Source organism: Monodelphis domestica, chromosome 3, assembly GCF_027887165.1.
Source record: "Monodelphis domestica isolate mMonDom1 chromosome 3, mMonDom1.pri, whole genome shotgun sequence".
NCBI classification, from domain to species: domain Eukaryota; kingdom Metazoa; phylum Chordata; class Mammalia; order Didelphimorphia; family Didelphidae; genus Monodelphis; species Monodelphis domestica.
In genome coordinates, this window is record NC_077229.1 from 171013913 (window position 1) to 171038610 (window position 24698).

The 24698-nt window shown below is 37.3% G+C and overlaps 1 protein-coding gene across 8 annotated transcripts in view; it reads left to right on the plus strand.

Annotated features, from left to right (window-relative positions):
• RGS22 (regulator of G protein signaling 22) overlaps positions 1 to 16683 on the plus strand; it is a 179188-nt gene extending 162505 nt beyond the window's left edge. For 5 of the 8 annotated variants that reach the window (XR_008917546.1, XR_008917549.1, XR_008917550.1 and 2 more), the window contains 7 exons: positions 3063 to 3212; positions 5439 to 5516; positions 8978 to 9083; positions 9228 to 9318; positions 13260 to 13394; positions 15627 to 15670; positions 16492 to 16683. Coding sequence is in view for 2 of the 8 variants with exons in the window: in XM_056823271.1 (XP_056679249.1) it covers positions 3063 to 3212; positions 5439 to 5516; positions 8978 to 9083; positions 9228 to 9318; positions 13260 to 13269 (435 nt within the window). In the remaining 6 variants the exon portion in view is untranslated. Of the gene's footprint in view, positions 1 to 1936; positions 2059 to 3062; positions 3213 to 5438; positions 5517 to 8977; positions 9084 to 9227; positions 9319 to 13259 lie in introns of those variants that run through there. The other 3 variants (XR_008917547.1, XM_056823271.1, XM_056823272.1) reach the window with 3 other exon arrangements.
• The last annotated feature ends 8015 nt before the right edge of the window (positions 16684 to 24698 follow it).

Below are 24698 nucleotides of genomic sequence, written 5' to 3' on the forward strand. Positions count from 1 at the left end.
CTTTTCTGACTACATATGTTGTTATCAATCTGAGTATGTACCCATAAGTATATATCTTTACCAAGTTTGTATTTTGCAAAAACTTAAGTTCAGTATTAGGAAAACCTCAAGCATTATTATAATTATTGGGTCAGACCTGGTTTCACTGGCACGTTGGAGATCAGTGTGAAAATTCCCTGCACTGATGCAGCAGATCAGTAAGGGTGCCCCATGATATTGAGTGGTTAAGTGACTTATCCATAGTTAGTTACAAAATTAGTGCATGTGGGTTCGAGACATGACTTGAACCCAGATATTCTTGGCCCATCTATTCTACTCTTCTGCCACTCAGTGAAGGGTTAGAGCTATCAAAAAAATGAAATGAGCTATCTTGAGAAAGCAGCAGAGGTCTCTAAAGAGAGATGGGATGACCATCTGTCAGGATGATTTCAGAGTAACTGTTTAGGAATAACCTGGATGACTTTTGAGGTCCCTTCCAACTCTGAGACTAGGTGCTAGAGGACTCTCTACATGCTTTCCAATGGAGTGCCTTTTGGATGTTGTTTCCCTGTATTGTAACAGTTAAAATTTAGGAATATGGGGAGACTGAGGCAGGTAGAAATTAGTTTCTCTCTGCAAGGAGTATTATATTTTTTAGAGGTTTATTAAAAGTTAAGGATTAAAGAAAATACAGGATAAGAAAACACGTGTCCAGGCCACAGAGAGGCCTAGACACAACCTCACCTACATTATGAAAAGAGCCACGTCTGCCCCAAAACGGAAGTCCAAGAGAGACACAAAAACCTTTGCCATCAGGTTAAATCCTTTCTCGATCTTGGCCCAGGTGAGATTACAAGGCATTCTGGGGAAGTGGAGCAAGGGCTTGTGGGGATTGAAGTCCAGAGTTCGAGTCTATTTTTTACAGTACTGATGCAGCCAAAGTGCACAGACATTACTTGGGCACTAGGAAGCACAGGGGTTTATGAAGAGTTTACTGAAAAAAAGAATAATTTAGTGTATAAGAAAAAAGGATAAGGAGAACTAGATGGTTCAGTGGATTGAGAACCAGGCCTAGAGATGGGAGGTCCTGGGTTCAAATTTGACCTTGGATACTTCCTAGTTGTGTGACCCTGGGCAAGTCATAACCCCCATTGCCTAGCTCTTACCACTCTTCTGCCTTGGAACTGACACTTAATATCAATTCTAAGATAGAGGGTATAGACAAAGGAAGTTAATGAGTATTTATTTAAAAAGGAAGTCCACATTCAAATTGATTGAGGTTCTTTAGGATTAAAACAAGGGATTACTTAAATAATTATTAGGAAAATATTAGAATGATCAAATACGTATATATATTCTTTGAAGTTACTGACCCCAGGAGGCTACAGATATAAATACTGGAGCTATAAATGCAGTTAATAATTTTAGAATCACTAATAAAATTTGGAGAGGGTAGCATGGCCTAGTGCAGTCAGGACAGATTCAAGTCATGCTTCTGGCCATGTGACCTTGAACAAGTCACTTTAGCTCCTGAAGAAAATTTCCTCATCGTGAAAGTTCCTTCTATCAACAGGTCCAGGAAAAGATAGATAGATAGATAGATAGATAGATAGATAGATAGATAGATAGATAGATAGATAGATAGATAGATAGATAGATAGATAGATAGATAGTTGGGTGGATGGGCAGATGGGTGGATGGGTAGAGGAGTAGATGCATGGGTGCATGGATGGATGGATGGATGGATGGATGGATGGATGGATGGATGGATGGATGAATAGACAAACAGATACAGAGGGAGAGATAGGTGATAGGAGAAAAATAAGTAACATGAAATCATAAATCTGAATAGAAAAAAGTCTGAAATTAGGAAAAATCAAATCTCTTACTTCATAACATAAACTAATCACTGAGCATCTATATATTAAGGAATGATTGTTTTCTTTTGTCTTAATAGTTATCATAATAATAATTATTGGAGCAACCAGGTAGCAGAGTGGATATAGCATGCCAGGCCTGGAATCAGGAGGACCTGGATTCAAATCTGATCTCAGTTACTTCCTAGCTGTATGATCCTTGGCAAGTCACTTAACCCCAATTGCCTACTCCTTGCACTCTTCTGTCTTAGAACTGATATTATAAAATAAGTAAATTAAATACCCCCCAAGCCTCCCACTAATAATTATCAAATGAGAAATATTTAGTATAGCAAATGGCGCACATAGTATACATGTTCAATAAATACTTATTACCTTCTCTAACAGCCAGCTTAAAGCCTAATAAGTTGGTTCATTTTTTTAAAAAAACAACATTAAACAAAAGCCATAGCTAATAAGCAGCAAGATGTAGAATTTCTTAGGATAATAGTCTGATCAGATGTGGCAGTACTAAGTTTTTGCAAGAAATAATACATGTACTTCACAGAACTAATGAAAGAACTTGGCACAGGCTCTCAGGCACAATTCTTATCTAGGTAAATATCACAATCACTTAATGTGGAATATCCTAAGAGAGGGCATTAGTTAAGGGCACCATTCTGTTTTTAAATGTTGCTTTTCTTGCTCTCACATAAAAAGAAAGATTATATCATTTAAAACTTGTCTGAGATTTATTCTTGCATCTGCAGTGTTGTTTAAGGGTTTTTTCCAGAGGCAAAACAGTATTTCCTTTCTCCAAAAGAAAAAAGTGGGGATTTTTTCCCTTGATGAACTAAATGTTTAGAATATTTGGATAAAACAGCAGTGTGTTTAATAATTTTTAAGAGAAACCATAAATTCCTTTTTAAAAAGAAAAACCTTCCCAAAACCTAATGGATGTTTTTATTAATTCAGTCAATTGGTATGGGACATATAAAGAAGAAAATGTCTTTAAATTGCATCTTAAAAAATAAAGACTTCTCATTGCTTAAAAAAAGGATAATTAGCATATGTATAGCTTATATGAAGCTGCCTAGAGACAATAAATTGCAGGAAACATGCTGGATACTAAGCAAAGAATAGTAATCCATGATTATGGTAAATTATATTTTAAATCAGAGTAAGTCTATAAAGTTGTAACCTTAGTATCCTTTTGTTTCTGCCCAGATGACAATTTTTGGGGTTCTTTTTAAATACTGGCCAGGCTTTTGTGAGTTTCAAAGCAATTTAACTGAAGAAAAAGTTTTAAGTGCCTTAGAGAGAAGAAGAGAATCTAAGAAAAGACAGAGCCTTGGCGGTGAAGAGAGCAAATCAAAGGTAAGATGAAGCTCGGGGCTTGTATTCAGAGCTTTAAAAGGCAACCGTGATGACATATATGTGTCAGAGAGTTAGAGGAGGGAAAAGGAGGCAGAGAATTCATTCAGTCACCCAGCAAGCTCTGGGTTGATGAGCCCTCAGCACAGCCTCAGACTGCAGGACTCTCATGGTGTCCCCAGGGAAGACAGCACGCACCTCATCTAGTCTAACCCACCCCCCACCCCCATTCTACAATCACCAGGGCTTAGAGGCAGGCTGAGAGGGACACGAGCAGGAAAAGGCGTACTGGAGAAGCTGAGTCAGAAGAGAATCAGCAGCTCCTGGAAGACCAGAAAAGGAGGACATGCACCCCAAGCATAAGGAGGGGACAAGGGATAGAAGGAAGGACGGGCTCCTGGTATGACAGAGGAGGTGGAAGGGAGGACTAGGGAGTGAAGCTAGGGAGGCAGGGTGCAGGGGCCAGTGAGGTGGCTCAGTGCGTAGTCAGGCCTAGACCAGAGAAGTCCTAGGTTCAAATGTGGCCTCAGACACTTCCCATCTGTGTGACCCTGGGCAAGTCACTTGACCCCCATTGCCTAGCCCTTACCACTCTTCTGCCTTGGAGCCAATACACAGTATTGAATGAGATGGAAGGGAAGGATTAAAAAAAAGAATAGGAGGGGAGAATAGTGCTCAGTATCATGGAGGCTCTGAGGGTGGGTCTGAGCCCCAGCAGCTTTGTAAGCCTGATGGGGCCTTGCAAGAGCACCTGGAGCTGTTCACCAATGAGGCACAGATGACCCCACTCATCACAGAGAGAAGAGTGAGGAGGGTTTGGACATCCCCTGAGAAAGCAATGGAGCAGCCTGAAGGAGAGGGGAAGATGGGCAGTTAACTAGTGCCTGGCCATACTTGGTGCTCAAGGATGTTGGAAGAGACCCAGGCCCAGCCTGCCTGGGTCACAGAGGAGTCAGGCTTGTTTGAACCCTTGTCCAGTCTGAGGGAAAAGGCAAGGGACCCCCATCCAAGTGGCTTTCAAGATTTTTCCGTCAAGAGTGTCAGATATGGCTTATGGAGCTTAAGAACCACTTGTTCTAGTAGAGAAACAAGAATTACAGAGTGAAACCTATAGAAATAAGATCAAGTCAGATCATGCACTCATGTGAAATACTCTCAATTTATTTGAAAATTTCCTTTGCCATACTTTTATAGTAGTTTGCCTACATTAATTTATAATAGAAAACAAATTTTATTTTGGAATCATTTGGGGAACAATTTTTTAAAAGATATGTTTGATTTTAAAAATAAAGCAAACCTTTAGATGGCACACTCATGAAGACTGTCAAAATACAGATTAGGTCAACCTAAAAAAATAGTAGACAAATGCCAGAAAAGTCACAAACCAATTCTATGTAGAATATTCTATTCTATTTAGAATAGGCCAAGATGAAAGATATAATGTATTTGTCCCTTCATAGGACCACAGTTTAGATGCTTTGGGCTCTAACTTGTGCCCTAGATGAGCAGTCTTTCTGCCTCAGGAGAGGATAAGCTATAAACTTTCTGAATTCTCCGGAGCCAACAAATCCGACTATGGATAAAGAAAACTGTTAGAGGAAAATTAGGTAGCGGCTGCAGCTCTACAGCCAGAGAAATGGCTTCTCCTTTGGCGTGGGCAGTGTTGGACCCTTTATCAGAGCCAGGGAAGCTGATGGGGCTAAAGATGAGGCCTGGGAGGCAAGGGTCTGGAGGGACATCAGCCTGTCCATACAGGTCCCTGGTACTTGGCTTTTTTTTTTTTTTTAAGTTAAAATGCGTAAAAACTTAAAGTTTACAAAAAAGAAAGAGAAAGCCAGCAGAGGACACACAAAGTTAATAATACACAGCCTATGACCAAATACTTAATCCACATTTTACACTAAGTAAACACCTCCATAAAAGAAAGGGAGGGCCAAAAAATATTACCCAGACTTTCCAGATCTCAGAGGTGCGGCACACCTTGTCCCCATGATGGGGAAGGAAGGGATACTTGTTTTATGAAAATCAAATGACTTTAGAATAATGAGAAAAGTTTAAGATGAATAATGAAAGGATGGTTCAAAAAAATCACAAGCTACACGTTTGCCTGCTCTTCATGTGGCTATACCCCACCAAGATGGTGTAACATTTTAGAAACACAAGATGGTCCTGATAACCTGCTTTTCTCGCTATTCAACTCTAACAATTGACTGTCCATTTACACTCAAGGCATCGTCGAGAGCCAGTACAGCCTCTGTTTCCGGGAAACCGAGCACCTCGGCACAGACCCCTGCTTATGGCAGCAAGGTAAGGAGGAGGCAGAGCCTTTCCTCTACCGAGACCACCCTGCCTGCCCCTCCCTCCGCACCCCCCACCTCGGCCCGCTGGCTCCCCTTCTCTCTGCCCTGCCCCCCCCCCCCCAGCACCTGGCAGAGGCTCCCCTTCCCTCCGCAGCCTCCTGGCCATCCATCCTAGCACTGGACCCTTCCCCTCTCACCTCCTTCTACAATTAATACTGCCCCGGAACCGGAAAAGGGCTCTTGGCCCCTCCCCCAGTACTCCCCTTCCCCCTACCAGGCATGTTCCCAACCCAGATAGCCCCTCCTTGGCCCCCTCTCTCCCCCAAGACAATGCCTTCACCTTTGTACTTGTATACCTGGGGCCTGGCACAAATTTTTCTATAGATTAACTTAAGAGTAAATAGTAATACATTCTTTTTCGATTCATTTTAGTTTTGTTAAAATATTGTTTTGGCGATTTCTTCAACAGTGAAAACGTTTCCTTCTCTTTTAATAAATGTAGAATGTGGGGTGACCCAGTGGCTCAAAAGCCAGGCCTAAAGAACGGAAGTCCTGGGTTCAAATATGGCCCCAGACACTTCCTAGCTGTGTGACCCTGGCCAAGTCACTTAACCTCCCCTGCCAAGCCCTTACATCTCTTCTGCCACAGAACTGATAATTGATATCGATTCTAGGACAAGATAAGGGTTAAAAAATATAGAATGTGACACAATTTGATAGTATATTCATTTACATTCAACTTTCTCGGTTCTTATTTTCTGTATTTTCAATGGCATGGCTGTCCATCTGGGGCCTTTTGGCAGGTTCCTAGCCCGGGACATAAACACAGGACCTTCCCACCTAGCAGAGAGCTGGGAGAAGACAAGCACACATAAAACACAAAGGGAACAAACAAGGCAGTTAACGTCTGGTCCGGAGAAGGATGGATCTCCTACAGACCTGATCCAGAGCCAGCACTGGCCTGAGCCCTCAGGGCTGCTCGGGATGCCCTCCGCACCCTCCCTATACCCCCCCACCCCAGGTTCCAGAAGTGAGCACCCCACCCCATCCAGGTGGCTGGGCAAAGAGTGCTATGAATTAAGAGAACCTGGGTTCAAATCCAGCCACAAATAACTTAGTAGTTATGGGACCCTGGGTGAGTCACATGACCTCTGCCTCAGCTCCCTCTTCTATAAGATGGGGATCCAAGGGACCCCTACTTCCCAGGGTAATTGTGAGGATGAAATGACATCATCTATTTTTTTTCAGTACAGGTGCTTAATAAATACGTATTCCTTTTTCCCTTCCTTTCTCTTTTTGTTCCCTGGCCTGGATTAGCAGGGCAAGCATAAGAGCAGGGGGGGGCAGATTTCCCACCCAGGGTATATTTCCCAGAGTTTCTCTTCTGAGTTTCCCCACAGCCTCTCAGCAGCTGGGTCATGATGTTGCTCAGTTCTCCAAGACCAGACCAGCAGCACCAGGCCCGGCTCCACGCACATGAGCAACAGAAAGAAAGGCTTCTGGCCAGGAACTGAAGGAAAAGTTTTTCGGGGGCCCTGTTCTCCCTTGACACCTCTACATAGCTAGAAATCCACCCAGTGGATTTTTAAAAAATATTATAGTTGCTAAAAGAAGGGGAAAGGTTGCAGGCCCACATTAAAAAAAAATCCACTAAAGAGACTGAGAAAATGAATAAACTAAGCAAAGAAAATTTGTTAAGATAGTGAAGAAATACCAGAAGGACAAGGCATCCTGGGGAAGAACTTTAGACGTGAATCTTCTAACTAGAAGCCAAGCTAGTTACCAAGAGTTAATTTAGGAAACATTCTCTAGAATTTTGCCAAGAATTGGAAGTCCATCTGATCCGAAGGGTCTTCACTATCCCGATGATCTCATTCATCCTGCAGTGGCTCAGCAGTTTCCCTGCCTCCTCTCTCTCCCAAGCCTAGAGATGTGAGCTCCTCAAGGGCATCTTGTCATCCTCTTACTCACTAGCTTTCTTATATTGGGCTTCACTTCTCTCTTAACCATCCTTATTCTCTCCTTTTAGATCCAAAGTCAATGTTACTTGTCAGGAAAAAAAAATTGAAATGAGAATTGAATAATTCTGCCTTTTCTTCTTCAATGCATTTTCATATTCCATTAACCAAGAACAACATTCTTAATCTCTCTTAGAGGCTCTTTTTTAACCAAGTTTTAAAAAAACAAATCCCTTTGAATTGTCCTTACCTCAGCTTTATTCTCTACTTTTAGTACTTCCAATATTACTCTTATGGGATTGTGTCACCCCTTTAAAACTTTAGCCTTCAATGCCTTTCTTTGCTTTATAAAAATCTCCAGGGGCAGCTGGGTAGCTCAGTGGATTGAGAGCCACGCCTAGAAATGGGAGGTCCTGGGTTCAAATCTGGCCTCAGACACTTCCCAGCTGTGTGACCCTGGGCAAGTCACTTGACCCCCATTGCCTAGCCCTTACCACTCTTCTGCCTTGGAACCAGTACACAGTATTGATTCCAAGACGTATGGTAAGGGTTATAAATGAATTTAAATAAATTAAAATCTCCACTTGCATTTTATTAAAATTCAGTTTTATTTAATTTCATTTCTAATTTCACTCCCTTCCCCAATCCATTATGAAGGTAAGAAAAGTAGGATCCATAGCCAATTTGTCATACAAAACAAGTTTTAGTATTAGCTACATACATGTGTTTTTAAATTTTTAGTTGATTAGGTCTCTAAGAATGGTAATTTTTGATATTCTCAAATGTCTTAAGCAAATTGGATTGACTCTATAACCAGTTTGACTAATGATATAGAAATCAGTTGTTAGCAAGAGAAAAGAAATGATTGATTTGGGGAGAATAAAGACATTATCAGTGGCTTCTTGATTGGTACAATTCAGTTCCAAGTTCATTGGCTTTGACACCTTGCAGCAACTTGTTTCAGATGGAATAAGACCACTTTAAAAAACACTTTCAGGAACATGTTTCATTTACATACACATAGAGCATCAGTGGCACAGAATCTGTCGTGCAGATAAGATACTCTGGGTCTTGTTTTTTAAACTATTTAATGTGAATTTAAATTCTGAATTCACATCTGATCTGTCCAGGTAGATTTTAACACACACACACACACACACACACACACACACACACACACACAACCCCAATGCGATTAATCCATGTATCAACCTAAACCATCTAGAGCCTTCTAACACATGTTAATTAACTAATTACAAATGAAAGCTGATACATACAGACAACCAATAAAGCAGTCAAAATATCTTGATAATCTTGACTACCTCATTCTTTATTAGGGAATTGAAATTTATTGCATGGAAACAGAAACCAAATATGGTTTTTTGTCACAAATGTTGGCAAAGACAAATTAATAAATTAATTTTGATAGCATTTACAAGATAGTACATCTTTTTTATTGATTGAGAGAATAAATGTCTATGGATTTAACTTTGAAAATTGTTTTTTACAGTCTGCCTGGTGCTACTCAAAATACATTGAAGCTCTGGAACAGGAGAGAACCTTGCTTAAAATTCAAGAAGACCTGGAAAAAAAGATAACCATTAGCAACATAGCAGGTCCCTTTTTGTTGTTTTGTTTAAAGGCTGTTTTATTCTAGCTAAAACTTTAATATAGTTGCATAGTAGAGTGCTTCATGAATAATTTGACATTCTAATGGCATTCATTGTTTTCTTCTTCCTTTCCTTATTATTTTTATCCAGGCCCCTCGTTAAATACTCCTTCTAAGACTTTTGTTTTTTCAACATTGAATATGAACGTAACAAAATGCAAGCATTTACAAGACCAGCAGGGGTGAGTGTCTTAACACCAACATTGTCACAGAAACAGAAAGTCTTTTTACTTTGTGTCTTTGCATTCTCAGTTTCTCATTTATCTTGACAGTGATTGATGTAATCAATATGAACTTTTAATTGCTTAAGTTGCTTAAACTCATCCTACTCCAGAAATTATGTAGCATACAACTAATACTTTTCTTTCTATTCATGTTAGTAGTTCATTCCCCTTATTCATTTTTAACCTTTCCATGTGTATTTCTTCTTCTTTTTTAAATTAATAGAATTTACTTCCATGTATCTCAGCCCCTCTTCTCCTGTCCATACCAGAGAAGGCCTCGTTTGGCAAACAGACATGTTTCCCTTTCTCAGTTCATTCTCTAGAAGTGAACATTCAGACCTGTGAAACCTCAAACATTACTTCTGTTGCTGTATATAATGTTCTCTTGATTCTACTTGTTTCCCTCTTCACTATCTCATGGTAGTTCTTTTCAAGTTTTTTTAAATTAATCTGCTCATTGTTTTTTATGGCACAGTATCATTCTGATACCATTACACCCCACAACATATTCAGCCATTCCCCATTTGATGCATCCTCCCGATTTCCTGTTCCCTGCCACGACAAAGAGAGCTGCCATAAATACTTTGGAACATTTAGGTTCTTTTCCTATTTCCCTGAGAAATAAAATGCTGGGTCTAATGATATTTGCAGCCCCATAGCTCTCTGGGCATAATTTAAATTGCTCTCCAAAATTGTTGGGTCAGTTCACAGCTCCACCAAGAGTGTATCCCCTCCAATTTGTCATTTTAGCCAATCTGATGGGTGAAAAGGCATACTTCAGAATTGCTTTGGTTTGCATTTCTCTACTCAGTAGTAATTTAAAGTATTTCTTCATAAACCTATATATATAGCTTTGATTTCTTTATTCATCTCCCTGATTCTTTAGAAATCTGTATTAGGTAAATGTGTTTTCAAGATGCCTCACTCTAGATACAACTACAGATGCTGGAAATAAAAACCTAAATAGAAATTGTAGGTTTGGAATATACACTTTATACAGGGAGAAAGAGATATGCCCTTTAGTGTGATTTATTGTGACACAGGACACAGTTGCTAATAACTACAAGGGGAAATGCAAGTGGATGAAGAGAGTATGAATTAAAAGGAAAAAAGGAGCTTAAAAACAAAACCAGAACTCAATTCAGATTTTCAGAACCTGACTGATAGTTTTCCAGTTGGAGGAAAATTTCTATTCACTTAAGAAATCTATTCTTCATTAGTAATATTTTAAAAATAGTTCCCTATTCTCTCTTCTGATCATTCATATCAAATACTTGGCAATCCTATTCTAGTTAGTCTTGAACTTTCTGGATCTATATTTATTTTCTGTGGTAATAGAGAAGAGAATATTAAAACCAAGAGAAAACTTAAAGATCGTCTACCCAAACTCCCCTTTAGATTCCAGATGAGAAAATTGAGATCCAGAGAGGAAAAATTACTTATTCAAAATGGCATAACTTGTTCAGGGCAGAGCTAGGTCTAGAACACATGTCATTTGATTCCCAAGCTATTGCTTTTTTAAAAATATACTGTTATGGCTATCTTTTACTGATTATAGCTCTTCTTGTGCTTTTGGACATAGTATTACTTCTTATATTTCCTTCTTTACCTTCTCCTTTCTCTTCAAGAGAGAGCTGTCAGATAGCAAAAAGTTTTGTTTGGTTTCCAGATTGTGCTATTTTGGTTCTCTATTGTCCCTGAAAATCAGGTGGTTGCACCATTAGCAACAGCCATTGGTTCCAGTAAAGTCAACCAAAACATGCTAAAAAAATTTTTTTTAACATTTTTCACATTTTCTTTATAGTTACCTAATAGATCTTACTGAACTTTGTAGGAATATCATGCTATTTACTCATCTCCTTTATGTTTAACAATATATTGAGAAAATGGCAATAACAGTATTTTAATTTATGTAAGATCCCTAGAAAAAGCTATACATAAATATAACCATGTATTCTCAAATATTTTAGTCTATTTTTAGAGATACTCAACCCTCATTTTGAATCAGCTTTAATTAGCAGTGACTTAACATTCTAACTTCACTATCCTTGGCTTTCACATCAAATATATTATAATTGAGAATTAAAGATTGGGCTAAAGTTCTGTCTACTCTACTGGCTCATTGTAGCACAGAGGTGACCCTTTATCTCTGAAAGTTCTGTCATTAGATATCAAACTCTGGCAGGACCGACCAATAATAATATTAATAGCTTACATTTTATGAAAGAGGAAAAGGACCCATATGTATGTAAGTATTTATATCCGCTCTTTTTTGTAGTGGTAAAGGATTGGAAATTAAGCGTGAAGCCCTCAATTTGGAAATGGCTAGCTAAATGAATTATAGTATAAGAATGTAATAGATTATTATGCTATAAGAAATGATGGAAGAGATGATATTAGAGAAACCTAAGAAGATTTGTGTGAACTAATGAAGTGAGCAGAACTGGGAATATTTATGTAATGACCATTCAGTCAATAAACATTAAGTGCCTACTCTATATGTCAGGCACTGTGTTAAACATTAGAGATAGTCAGTCTCTGCCAATGAGGAATTTATAATCTAATAAGGGAGACAACTTGCAAACAAATCTACAGAAAGCAAGCTATATATAGAAAAAGGAGGCAATAATTTTAAAGGGGAAAACACTGGAATTAAGAGGGCTTAGGAAGGCTTTTTATCAAAGGTGGATATAAGTTGGGACTTAAAAGAAGCCAGAGAGGTCAGTAAACAGAAAGAATAGCATTCCAAGGATTGTGGGTAACCAAAGAAAAGAGAGAGAGAAAGTGACTGAGACTTTGAGGTAGGCAGACCCACCACCAGGCTATTGCAGTAATCAAGACATGAAGTAATGCTACAGTGGTAGCCGTGTGAGAGGAAAAAAGGTCTGTTCAAGAGAGATGCTGCAAAGGTGTTGCCTTGGCAACAGCTTGGATATGAGTACTGAGCAATAGTGAGGGATTCAGAATGACTTCTAAGTTGTGAGCCTGATGAATGGGGAAGATAGTGTTGCCCTCTGCACTATTAGGGAAAGGGTTGGGAGGAGGTGATGGTTTGGAGGTAAAAATATTGAGTTCTGTGTTACATACATTGGGTTCAGGATTTCCACTGGACATCCAGTTCAGTAAGTCTGAAATAACAATTTCATTGTAAAAACAACTTTTAAAGAGTTAAGAACTCTGATCATTGAATTTAACCATGATTAATTCAGAGCACCATTGATAAAATATGCTACCTACCTCTTTACTGAGACGTAATGGACTAGAAATGTGGAATGAGACATGCTGACATGGCAAATATATATATATATATATTTTTTTTTGTTTGTTTGTTTTAACTATGCTTGTTTCTTTTATTGACTGTGCAAGGATTTTTTTTTCAATGAGGTGTGGGGTGGGAGGGAAACCTAGAAAAGAAATTATTATTAATGGAAAATAAAATAAAAGTCCCTTTCCTCCCCAAAGAAAGATAAATTATTTGAATGCTACAGTGAATCCTAAAGAGGTATGAACACAATAAGAAGAAAGCTTCCATTATGTTATATCTTCTTTGGAAAATTTATTGGAAAACATGACAAAAAGAATTTTCCAAGATGAGAAGAAATGAAAAAGTTATAATTTATGTTGATTAAAGGAATACTCAAACCAATGGAATTATAAACCTGTCAAAGTAGTTGAGTTAATAGAGCTCTACTATTTAAAGAAATCATAAAAGAAGTTTGAATAGTGCTCTCTCATTTTGTAAATAATTTTCTAACCATTTTCTACCTGTTTGGGAAGTCCAAGGCTTTTAAAATCTCATTTTTTACATCATTTCATTTCTTTCTACTTTGGAGAGATGTCATTTTGAATAACCCTTTCTTCTAGCCCTTTTTCATATTGTAAACTTTTCTTTTTTGTAGGGAGACTTGAAATATGAGTATTCTATGAAATGAGGAGCCTGAATGAATGACCATCTTGGAAAGGCCACATTATAAATAAAATATGGTTTCTTTTGCTTTAATGCTTTTCAAATTATAGGTATTCATAAAGGTCAGGTGAGTCATAAGATAAATTACTTTAGATGAGTCCTTTAATTTGCTTAGTAGAATTAAGATATTTTTGCTATTAATACAGTGAGTAAGAGAATATCATTCTCAAACAACAAATATTTGTTAAGTGTGGATTGTATCTTATCAGCAGCCCCCAGGCAAGAGCTAGGGTAGGGAAGGCACCAGAATTCAGTTGTTTTTTTTTACCTCATTTTTTTACCTCAATTTACCTCATTTAGGGAGATCATTTTTCACCTTCATGGGCCAAGTTGTGAAATAAGTAGCGTACAGGAAACTTTTGAACAAAATAAAAATCCTTTGTCAGCTGGATTTCAACTGAAGCCTGTTCCCAAGACTGTAACACGTCTGTTTCAAAATGGAAACATAGGACTCTACAAAGAGGCAGTTTCCATGCCATAGTCTTTTGATCTCACTAAAATTATATTAACAGTTTGCATTCTTAAGTTGTCATTTTAAAAAATTGACAGACTGTGTCTATTCAATTGACAATCATTTCTGCATGATAAATCAATAAAATCCTTCCCATGTATTTATGGCCTTTTCTCCCAGTACCACACATTACAAAAGAATCCTGTCTTCTCTCCCCTGGCCCTTCAACAGCAATTTTTTTTAGGAGGGGACTTGAAAAAGTAAATCCTCTCCTGTTGCTTGTCATTCATTTCCTGCTCCCTGGGGCCTGTAGTGGCCAGTATAGGACGTGGCATATTTTGGAAATTTAAGTGTGCCTCTCGTTAATTACTTTTGTTTTCTTCTATCACATAATTGTTTTACACCAAGGAACTGTGAAAAGTGACTAGGACAATAAACAGCCCTGGGGCTGTTGGGTGTGGTTAGCAGGGCAGCCCGAGGGACTATCGTTCACTTGTTTCCATAAGCACACACACTTGGTAGACACACTCTGTCACACAACATTTTTGCCTTCTGTCTTGCATCAGTATTTGGGGTTTTTTTTTTCAGTTGAACAATGTATAAAACTATAAAGAACTTATTAATTCATCACTCATCTGTGAAAGTTCATGCAAAATGTTTTTTTCCCATTACATCTATGGAAAACATTGTTAACATGAAAGTTATTGATACAGATACATCATTTTTATAATTATGAATAAAAAATAATTTGGTGATTTTTGGCATCTAAAATGTATTCTCTTTGGTCTAACCATTTCATGTTAACCTGGCAACAAGAACAAGATTGGTGCAGAGTCATTTTGTCACTTTGGACCTTTCGTATTTCTGTTTACTTAAGTCTCAGATCAGAACTGAGCCTTTAAGTTCCAATTTTGTTCATAAAATTGCTAAAAATGTAGTCATACTTTTATCAGCAGTTCATTTGTGGATCGTTTGCTTGGTGGATGATCCAAATTTCTTTTTCATTTTTTAATGTCACTTTTTGAAATAGTTTCACATAGTACATAATAAATATTATTTGCATGAATGAATGAAATGGCTTTAAATATTTCATAACTTTTGAATTAAGCCATTTATGTCCATGCTGCTCTTTTGCATCTGTAATGACTTTTGCTTTTTTATACGTCCTCTGGTCTCGTCATTTATAAAGGATTTCATATGGGTCAAAGTGTTATGTAGACATATCACAATCTCAAAAATAACATGGAAATTTATTCAAGATCTGGTTGAATTGCTGTCATATTTGATTTTAAAATCTTTTCTAGTCTGAGGCTGGTAGATTTCTAAGCAAAATATTTGGCTGGTCTAATCAAATCTATAAAGTTTATATAGCCATCTTTGTGAAGAGCTATCAAAATTATTTTAATTTATATAATCTATTTTTAAAATGCCCTCTTTATAGTTTTTATTATTATTATGAGGGCAACCTTCTGCTTTGAAAATGTTTTTCTGAAATGTATAGAGACCCCTGACTGGATATTGGGATATTCTTATCCCTCACACTAATTTTCCCTGGGCTCTACTCCTAATTCTGTGACCTGGGGCAAGTCATTCAAATGGAGTGGATTTCTGTTCCTCTTTCTATAAAATACGATAGCCGAAATAGATGATTATTTCTACCTCTAAAAGTCTACAATTCTATTGCTATTATAACACTGGAAATTTTAACCTGAGCCAAATATCTGCAGAATTTTGTTCTTTTGTTTGGTATGCTATGATTAATATGTACGTGAGTAGATATTTAGTGTCATGAACGACAAATCCAAAGGTGTAACAAAAATGCTCTTTCCTTTATGTTTGCTTTCCTAGAATTAAACTTTTAGGATGTTGTCAATGCAGCAGAAAAATGACAGGTCAGTTGGAGAGTTACCTCTCTGGTTTTCTGCCCACACAGTTAACTTTCCCCTTCATATTCTGCATTATAGGGCTAATGTAAATACTGCCTCTTCTATGCATTTTGATGATATCTATTACCATCTTTACCTAAATGACTCGGTACTATTTTATATACCTATCTGTTAGAGATATTTTATGCCTTTGTTTTCAGTACAATTAATCTTTTCTGGGGTAGACTTTATATAGTATTTGTTTGTCAACAGAAGAAATACAAATAATAATTTGTCACAAAGCAGATTGGTAAAATAGTTTGGGTACTTAATTATTCTGACCAAGGATCTTGTTAAATGTTTCTGTAAGCAAGAAATGTTCACATTTCTTGTGAATCCATTTTGTGAACTATTCATTTTGAAGGCTGTCAGCAGAAAAGAAAAATGCACTTAACGGATTTATGATTTTAATTGGAGAGTTTTTTTATCCACTAAAACTATTATGGGCAAGGTCCTTTTGTGCCATATGTGTTTGAAGTTCGTTTCTTGGCAAGAAAGTGTTTTTTAAATAAGAAAATTATCTCTTCCCAGAAAAGTATCCTTGCACACAGAAAAGCAATCATTTTACTAACAAGAATGTAAGATGAAACAGTGCTTGTGCCAACAAGGAACAAATGTTATTATCATGCAGAAGAAATGCACTGGGGTGCAATATTTTATGCATTATTGCCATTGAGACAATTAGGTTACCATAGACATACTAATAAAAATGAATTTGCTATACAAGTATTAACTGTTAAACATATTGTGGTAGATATTTTGTTGATGTCTTCATTGTTACATTTCAGCTGGAGAATGAAGGTTTTAAATCAAATGTAATTCAGCAAAGACCGCTGGATGGCTGTGTGACCATTGTAACCATCAGCAAACCCGATTCATGTGCGATTAGTCCAAAAGTTACAAAAGCTGTTTCTGAGTTCTTGTTTGTACCCTCCATCATAAGATTACACCAGAATTAAAACATGCAGAACTTGAATTGACTTCAAAGACTGAGCTTACACTTCTAGCTAGTTCGGCCGTTTTTATTGATTCATGTTTTCCATTTGGCTTCCATATCCTGTTCTTACTAGATGCCCCTTCTAGAATTTCATTTACAAATCTTACAGCCCTGGTTAGACACACAAATTAATACAGTGGTGGAGGCTGTGGGTTTTAGCCACTTCATGCCTCCTGCTTAGAAAATATCTGCTGTTTTTCCATCTCAGTCTAGCACCATATTGAAAATGGCTATATGTATCTTAAGCTGTACTTTAAACTTACTTTAGACAAAATATATTTTAGGAAGATTATTTACAACAGCTATCATCGCCAGTCCTATTCATTAACGAAGCTCAAACATTTCCATGCAGAATAAGAGAATCTACTCTTTCCTAACTAGATTCTGCCACTCCCACCCCCCAAACCAATAAAGTAAAAAATAGTCCATTTTATGACCCAAGGAGTTCGGCTAATGCAGCTAAAAAAGCCGGATGATTCCACAGACTTTGTAATTCCCTCACAGATTCAAGAACTAGAATCTCTCAGGGCTCCCAGGCAACTCTAATGCCCCAAGTTTCAGAGAATGAAGGAATTTGCACTGACAGGGGAAGTATGTCTTTAGGAGTTATCTATACTGATGAAATCATAGGTTTGGTAATAAAAATATTCTAATTACCGTTCTTTTCTCCTTTTAAGCCTACATATTGTTTTTGGGTTTTTGTTCTAAAAAATCAATTGGTTCTAAGGCAGAAAAGTGGTAAGGGCTTGGGGGTTGTGACTTGACCAGGGTCACACAGCTAGGAAGTGTTTGAGTTCAAATTTGAACCCAAGACCTCCCATTTCTATGTCTGGCTCTCAATCCACTGAGCCATGTAGCTGCCTCCCCCCATCCACACATAGAGTTTTAAAACAACCTCTTTGGAAGACAAATTTCTATGCCCAAAATGTGTTTCTCTTCAGAATAGAATATTTTATTTTAAATATTCCATTTGATTCACAACCACAATCTGTTTTTTTATCCCATGACACTTTATAAGTCCACATTGAGTAGATGTAGATGGATACACTAGAAATCAACCTCTCTGTGCCTGATGAGCTGCTATGCTGCTGACCCTCCTCCCTTCCCCACTAAAAAATAAAAAATCATTGCTTAGTGACCAACTTTCTGGTGATGACTTAGCCAGGCTAGTCTTCCATAGTCACAGAATCTCAGAATTGGAAGGAGCTTCAGAGTCCATCTAATCTACACAGTACCTCAATGAAAATCCCCTCTGCAATATTCATAGCAAGGAGTTAATCCAGTCTTCTCTTAAAGCCTTCCAGGGAAAGAGAATCCACCTCCTTTTTGAAACAGCATGTTCCACTTTTTGGACAGCTCTCATTGTTAGAATACGCTTCCCTAGTTAAGCCTGACTGACTGCCTGTCCGACTTTTCTGCACATTGTCCTCTATTTTGTTCTTGGATGATGCCCCAAGCTCTGAGCTGATCTCTCCAAAGACTTACCAACTTGGTGCGAAGCCCTTCCAAAGCATAGTTTTCAGGAAACCAAAATAGGGTTTTGTGTTAGGTAAGCTATTAACTTAATAAAAATGTTGGACTGGATTATATTTAAAAATAGGGTCACCAGGAATTTATATTAATTCGAAAGAGATTTATTTACAATTTATTTACAAAATATAGAGTGAAGTAAGAAACTTAGAGAGGTTAGGGTAAGATATCTAGCATAAACACTAAGTAATTTACTCCTGGCCCCAGTCTCAACCTAGGCAGGAAGAGTTAGTCCTTAGACCTTGGCAAAAAGAACTGTGTCTCACAGGAAGTAATTCCTTTTAAAGACACTTTATTTTGTGTCATTTCCTGTGTCTTCCTCCACTTTTTATGTGGACAAATCATAGTCTAAAGTTTTGCTTAGGACTGCCCAGAAGGCAGTCGATTCTGATTCGTCACCCACTATTGCACACGTGGGTCACAGAACTCCCCCACTCAAGTGTGAATGGGGTGTTTACACCTTTGATGATTAGATCTAAAAATGGGCAGATCTCCCCACTCAACTTTTAAGTAGGGTGTTTATACATTTAGTGAGTAAACCTAAAAATGGGCAGGGGTTACAATTTAATCTTCAAAATCAGGAGAGAGTTAATTTCATTTTCACAATCAGGGAAAAGTTAAATTTAATCTTTGCAGTGTAAATGGAAGAAGAAAACCTATACCTGGATAAGAAATCCATGAGCCTAAAATTGGAAGAATGGTAAAGAACACTGAGGTGAAGATTAGGGGGAGCAAAAAAGCAGAAGTTTTGTAGTTGTGGGAGAATATGATAGAATAAGGGTCAGCAAGCTAAGACCTAAAGACCAAATATTGCTCACATCTACTATTATTGTATAGCCAAGGTGTGTAAAAACCAAGAGTGTTTTTTACAAATGGAGTTAGATTTACAAATATAAAAGACCATTCTTAGCTCTTCTTTGAGCCATGAAAAAAACCCACTGAATTCAGTGCTCAGGCCATAGTTGATTCTAGCTATAGAACTAACTACAGAAAAGTTATGAGCAATATTTTCCTAGCATAGATTATAGAACTTCTCAAGAGACAGGAAATAATACATGGTGATAGAGTGGAAAGTGTGGGACATGAAATCAGATCTTCGGGCTCCAAAATTTGCTAGTTGTATGACCATGGACAAACTTAATTTTCCTGAGGCTTAGTCTCCTCATCTATAAAATGTGTAGTACTTGGACTACCTACCTCACATGAATGAATAAATGAGAAAACATTTAGTAGGCACTTCTTATGTGCCAAGTGCTGTTAAAACATCTCCAAAAAATGAAGATAGTGCCTCCTCTTAAGAATTTTAATTTAATTTTAATAGGAGGAGGCAAAATAAATAGAAGAAGCTTGGCGGGGGGGGGGCATATTTTAGTTTGAAAACTTAGAGTAATGATGAATGAATTCCTAAGGGAATAAATTGACATCTTTCCAAGAGCAATGACAGATATGATTTGAGGTGTTTTCCAGAAATTATTGTTGTGAAAGTGCTTTGTAACCTTTAAGGTACTATATAAATGTGACTTATTAATATTATAATATCTCATTACTCTAAAAGTATACAAGATTTGGCTTTTTTTTTAAACCCTTACCTTCCATCTTGGAGTCAATACTGTACATTGGCTCCAAGGCAGAAGAGTGGTAAGGGCTAGGCAATGGGGGTCAAGTGACTTGCCCAGGGTCACACAGCTGGGAAGTGTCTGAGGCCAAATTTGAACTTAGGACCTCCCATCTCTAGGTCTGGCTCTCAATCCACTGAGCTACCCAGCTGCCCCCAAGATTTGGCTTTCTTGACAAAAGCTGCCATCTCAAAAAGATGAACAATGTGTGATACTGCCATTCTGGACTTAATTCTGATGCACTAAGGAAAAACAAATTGATAATATAGAAATGATAGAAACATTAGGATATTATTTCTTTGTTATCTTAGAATTTGAAATAGCAAAGGAAGGGAATGTTGGGAACAGTTCCAATATGTAAACTAGCCTTGAAGAAATCAGTTTTCAAAACAATTTAGAGAAAAAATAGGCACAATCTAATTGTCAGATATTTTAAGGTGCATATAGCCCAAGACAGGTAAAGGGGAGTCTCAAAAAGTTGAATCATGACCGTGAAATGAATACTCACAGTGAAGAAAGAAATCAATGTGTAAGTTGCACTAAACCTAGAGAACCTTCCAGTAAGCTGTGGCTGGCATCAGCAATAGTCTATGGAAACTCATCCACACACAAGCTGACAGACAACAAAATGGGTCAGAAATCTATGAAGTTCAAATGAGAAGGGAAGTGAACAGATCTCTCCCTGGATCACACCACTTTGGAAGCACCCAAAAAACTTAGAGACCTCTATGAAAGCAACAGATAGATATAAAAGACAGAAACTCAGAATGGGCATCTTACTTATACCTAGAAGTTGGCAGGGACCAATCCCAACAAAGTTCAAAGATGAAAGGCAGGCTAGAAAAATTAACAAACAACAAAAAAAGAACCTGACCATAAAAACTTACTATGAAACTAGAGAAGTTCTTGACACAAACATAGAAAACAATATTTTGAAAATATTTATGAGCAAAACTTCAAATAAAAGTACAGATTAGACACAAACGCAAAAAGAATTCCTAGGAGAATTAAGGGGATTTAAAAAGAAAAAGTAAAGATTTTGAAAATCAAATGAGAGCAGCAGAAGACAAAGTAGGGAAATAAGTGAGAGCTATGCAAGGAATTTGTGAAAAGAGGATAGCTTGGTAAGAGAAGTAAAAAAAAATAATGAAGAGGATAACTCCTTAAAAATCAGAATTGAATGCAAAAATCTTAAACAGGATACTAGCAAAAATACTTCAGCAAATGATCAGGAGGGTCATTCACTATGATCAAGTAGGATTTATACCAGGAATGCAGGGCTGGTTCAATATTAGGAAAACCATCCACAAAATTGATCATATCAACAAACAAACCAACAAAAATCACATGATTATCTCAATAGATGCATAAAAAGCCTTTGATAAAAGATAACACCCATTCCTATTAAAAACACTAGAAATCATAGGAATAGAAGGGTCTTTCCTAAAAATAATAAACAGTATATATCTAAAACCATCAGCTAACATCATCTGCAATGGGGATAAACTAGATGCATTCCCAATAAGATCAGGAGTGAAACAAGGATGCCCATTATCACCTCTATTATTTAACATTGTGCTAGAAACACTAGCAGTAGCAAATTGAGAAGAAAAAGAAATTGAAGGCATTAAAATAGGCAAGGAGGAGACCAAGTTATCACTCATTGCGGATATGATGGTCTACTTAAAAAATCCTAGAGAATCAACCAAAAAGCTAGTCGAAATAATCAACAACATTTTGCAAAGTTGTAGGATACAAAATAACCCCACAAAAGTCATCAACATTTCTATATATTTCCAACACAGCTCAGCAGCAAGAATTAGAAAGAGAAATCCCATTCAAAATCACCTTAGACAAAATAAAATACTTAGGAATCTATCTCCCGAGACAAATACAGGAACTATATGAACACAACTACAAAACACACTCCACACAACTAAACCTAGACTTGAGCAATTGGAAAAACATTAACTGCTCATGGGTAGGACGAGCCAATATAATAAAAATTACCATCCTACCCAAACTTATCTATTTAGTGCCATACCCATTGAACTTCCAAAAAAAATTTTTTACTGACTTAGAAAAAACATTAACAAAGTTCATTTGGAAGAACAAAGGATCAAGGATATCCAGGGAAATAATGGAAAAAAAAATACAAAGGAAGGGGGCCTTGCAGTCCCAGATCTCAGACTCTATTATCAATCAGTGGTCATCAAAACAATTTGGTACTGGCTAAGAGACAGAAAGGAGGATCAGTGGAATAGACTGGGGGTAAGTGACCTCAGCAAGACAGTCTATGACAAACCCAAAGACCCCAGATTTTGGGACAAAAATCCACTATTTGACAAAAACTGCTGGGAAAACTGGCAGACAGTATGGGAGAGATTAGGTTTGGATCAATATCTCACACCCTAAACCAAGATAAACTCAGAATGGGTAAATGACTTGAACATAAAGAAGGAAACTATAAGTAAACTAGGTGAACACAGAATAGTATACATGTCAGACCTGTGGGAAGGGAAAAACTTTAAAACCAAGCAAGACATAGAGTCACAAAATGTAAAATAAACAATTTTGATGACATCAAATTAAAAAGGTTTTGTACAAACAGAACCAATATAACCAAAATTAGAAGGGAAGCAACAAACTGGGAAACAATCTTCATAACAAAAACCTCTGACAAAGGTCTAATTACTCAAATTTATAAAGAGCTAAATCAATTGTACAAAAAATCAAGCCATTCTCCAATTGATAAATGGGCAAGGGACATGAATAGGCAGTTTTCAGCCAAAGAAATCAAAACTATCAATAAGCACATGAAAAAGTGCTCTAAATCTCTGATAATCAGAGAGATGCAAATCAAAACAACTCTGAGGTATCACCTCACACCTAGCAGATTGGCTAACATGACAGCAAAGGAAAGTAATGAATGTTGGAGGGGATGTGACAAAGTTGGGACATTAATTCATTGCTGGTGGAGTTGTGAATTGATCCAACCATTCTGGAGGGCAATTTGGAACTATGCCCAATGGACCATAAAAGATTGCCCTTTGATCCAGCCATAGCACTGCTGGGTTTGTACCCCAAAGAAATAATAAGGAAAAAGACATGTACAAGAATATTCATAGCTGCACTATTTGTGGTGGCAAAAAATTGGAAAATGAGCGGATGCCCTTCAATTGGGGAATGGCTGAACAAATTATGGTATATGTTGGTGATGGAATACTATTGTGCGCAAAGGAATACTAAAGTGGAGGAATTCCATGGAGACTGGAACGACCTCCAGGAAGTGATGCAGAGTGAAAGGAGCAGAGCCAGAAGAACATTGTACACAGAGACTGATACACTATGGTACAATCAAACATAATGGACTTCTCCATTAGTGGCAATGCAATGTCCCTGAACAATCCTCAGCGATCAAGGAGAAAAAACACTACCCTCAAGCAGAGGACAAATGGTGGGAGTAAAAACACCAAGGAAAGGCAATAGCTTGACTACAGGGGTGGAGGGGATATGACTGAGGAGAGACTCTAAATGAACACCTTAATGAAAATACCAACAACATGGAAAAGAGTTCGGACTGAGGACACATGTGATACCCAGAGGAATCATGCATCGCCATTGGGAGGGGTTGGGGGGGGGAGAAAAAGAAAATGATCTTTGTTTCTAATGAATAATGTTTGGAAATGACCAAATAAAATAATGTTTAAGAGGGGAAAAAAATCAGAATTGACTAAGCAGGAGCTAAAAACTCCATGAGACATTAAGAAACAGTAAAGCAAGTAAAAATACTGAAAAAATAGAAGATAATATGAAAAACCTCACATTTGATTAAAAGCCTTTTGAGGGCAGGGACTCTTTCTTTTTTATATTTATATCCCCAGTGTTAAGCACACTGACTGGCACATAGTAGCTATTTAATAAGTGTTTTTTAAATGACTCATTTGAACTGATCAAAGGAGAGGGAAATGCATGCACACAGAGTTGGCACTCACACAGAGTTGGGCACAGAAATTTATTTTACTCAACAACCAAATAGATAAGGGTGGGGAGAAGGAAGGGAAAATAAGAGGAAGAATAAATGTGAGTCCAAAGAAAAACTATAAGGGGGTGGAGGGCTCAAAGAGGAGTTTAAAAGAAAAGATATGAACTTTCCATTAAGTTCTTGTTGAGGGGAAAAGAAGCAAGGCAGGGTTGCACAGTCAGATTGCACCAAACCTACATTACTGATGCTGAGCTCACTTACTGTTCCTTGACTCCCTCTTTAGAAAAAAGGAATAGGAAACAAATAGAGGGGAAAATATAAGAGAAGAGAAAAGAGGGAAATATGCTTTTAACAGTAATTGCTATAAATGCCAGTGGAATGAACTCACCCATAAAACATCAGAGGACAGCAAAATGAATTTAAAAGCAGATTACAACCTATGTGGCTTATAAGAAACACACCTGCAACATCAAGTTTCAAACACATTTAAAATAAGGGCCTGGAACAAAATATATTATGGTTCAACTGAAGCAAGAAAGAAAAAAAATCAGGGTGACACTTATGATTTCAGATGAGGCAACAGCAAAAATAAATTAATTTTTAAAAAGATAATTGGGGAAATGACATCTTACCAAAAGGCACCATAGACAATTAACATCAATGCTAAGTATTATTTTGGCATAGTGTCTAAATGCTTAAAGGAAAAGTTAAAAGAATTAAAGGAAGATTTAGCAAAACTATACTAGTAGGGATCCTTTAACACCTAGATACATTTAATTAGAAAATAAGAAAGAAGTCAAGGAATTTTAGAAAAGCTAGTTTTGATAAACCTCAAAAGAACATAAAAATAATAGAAAGGAGAATTCC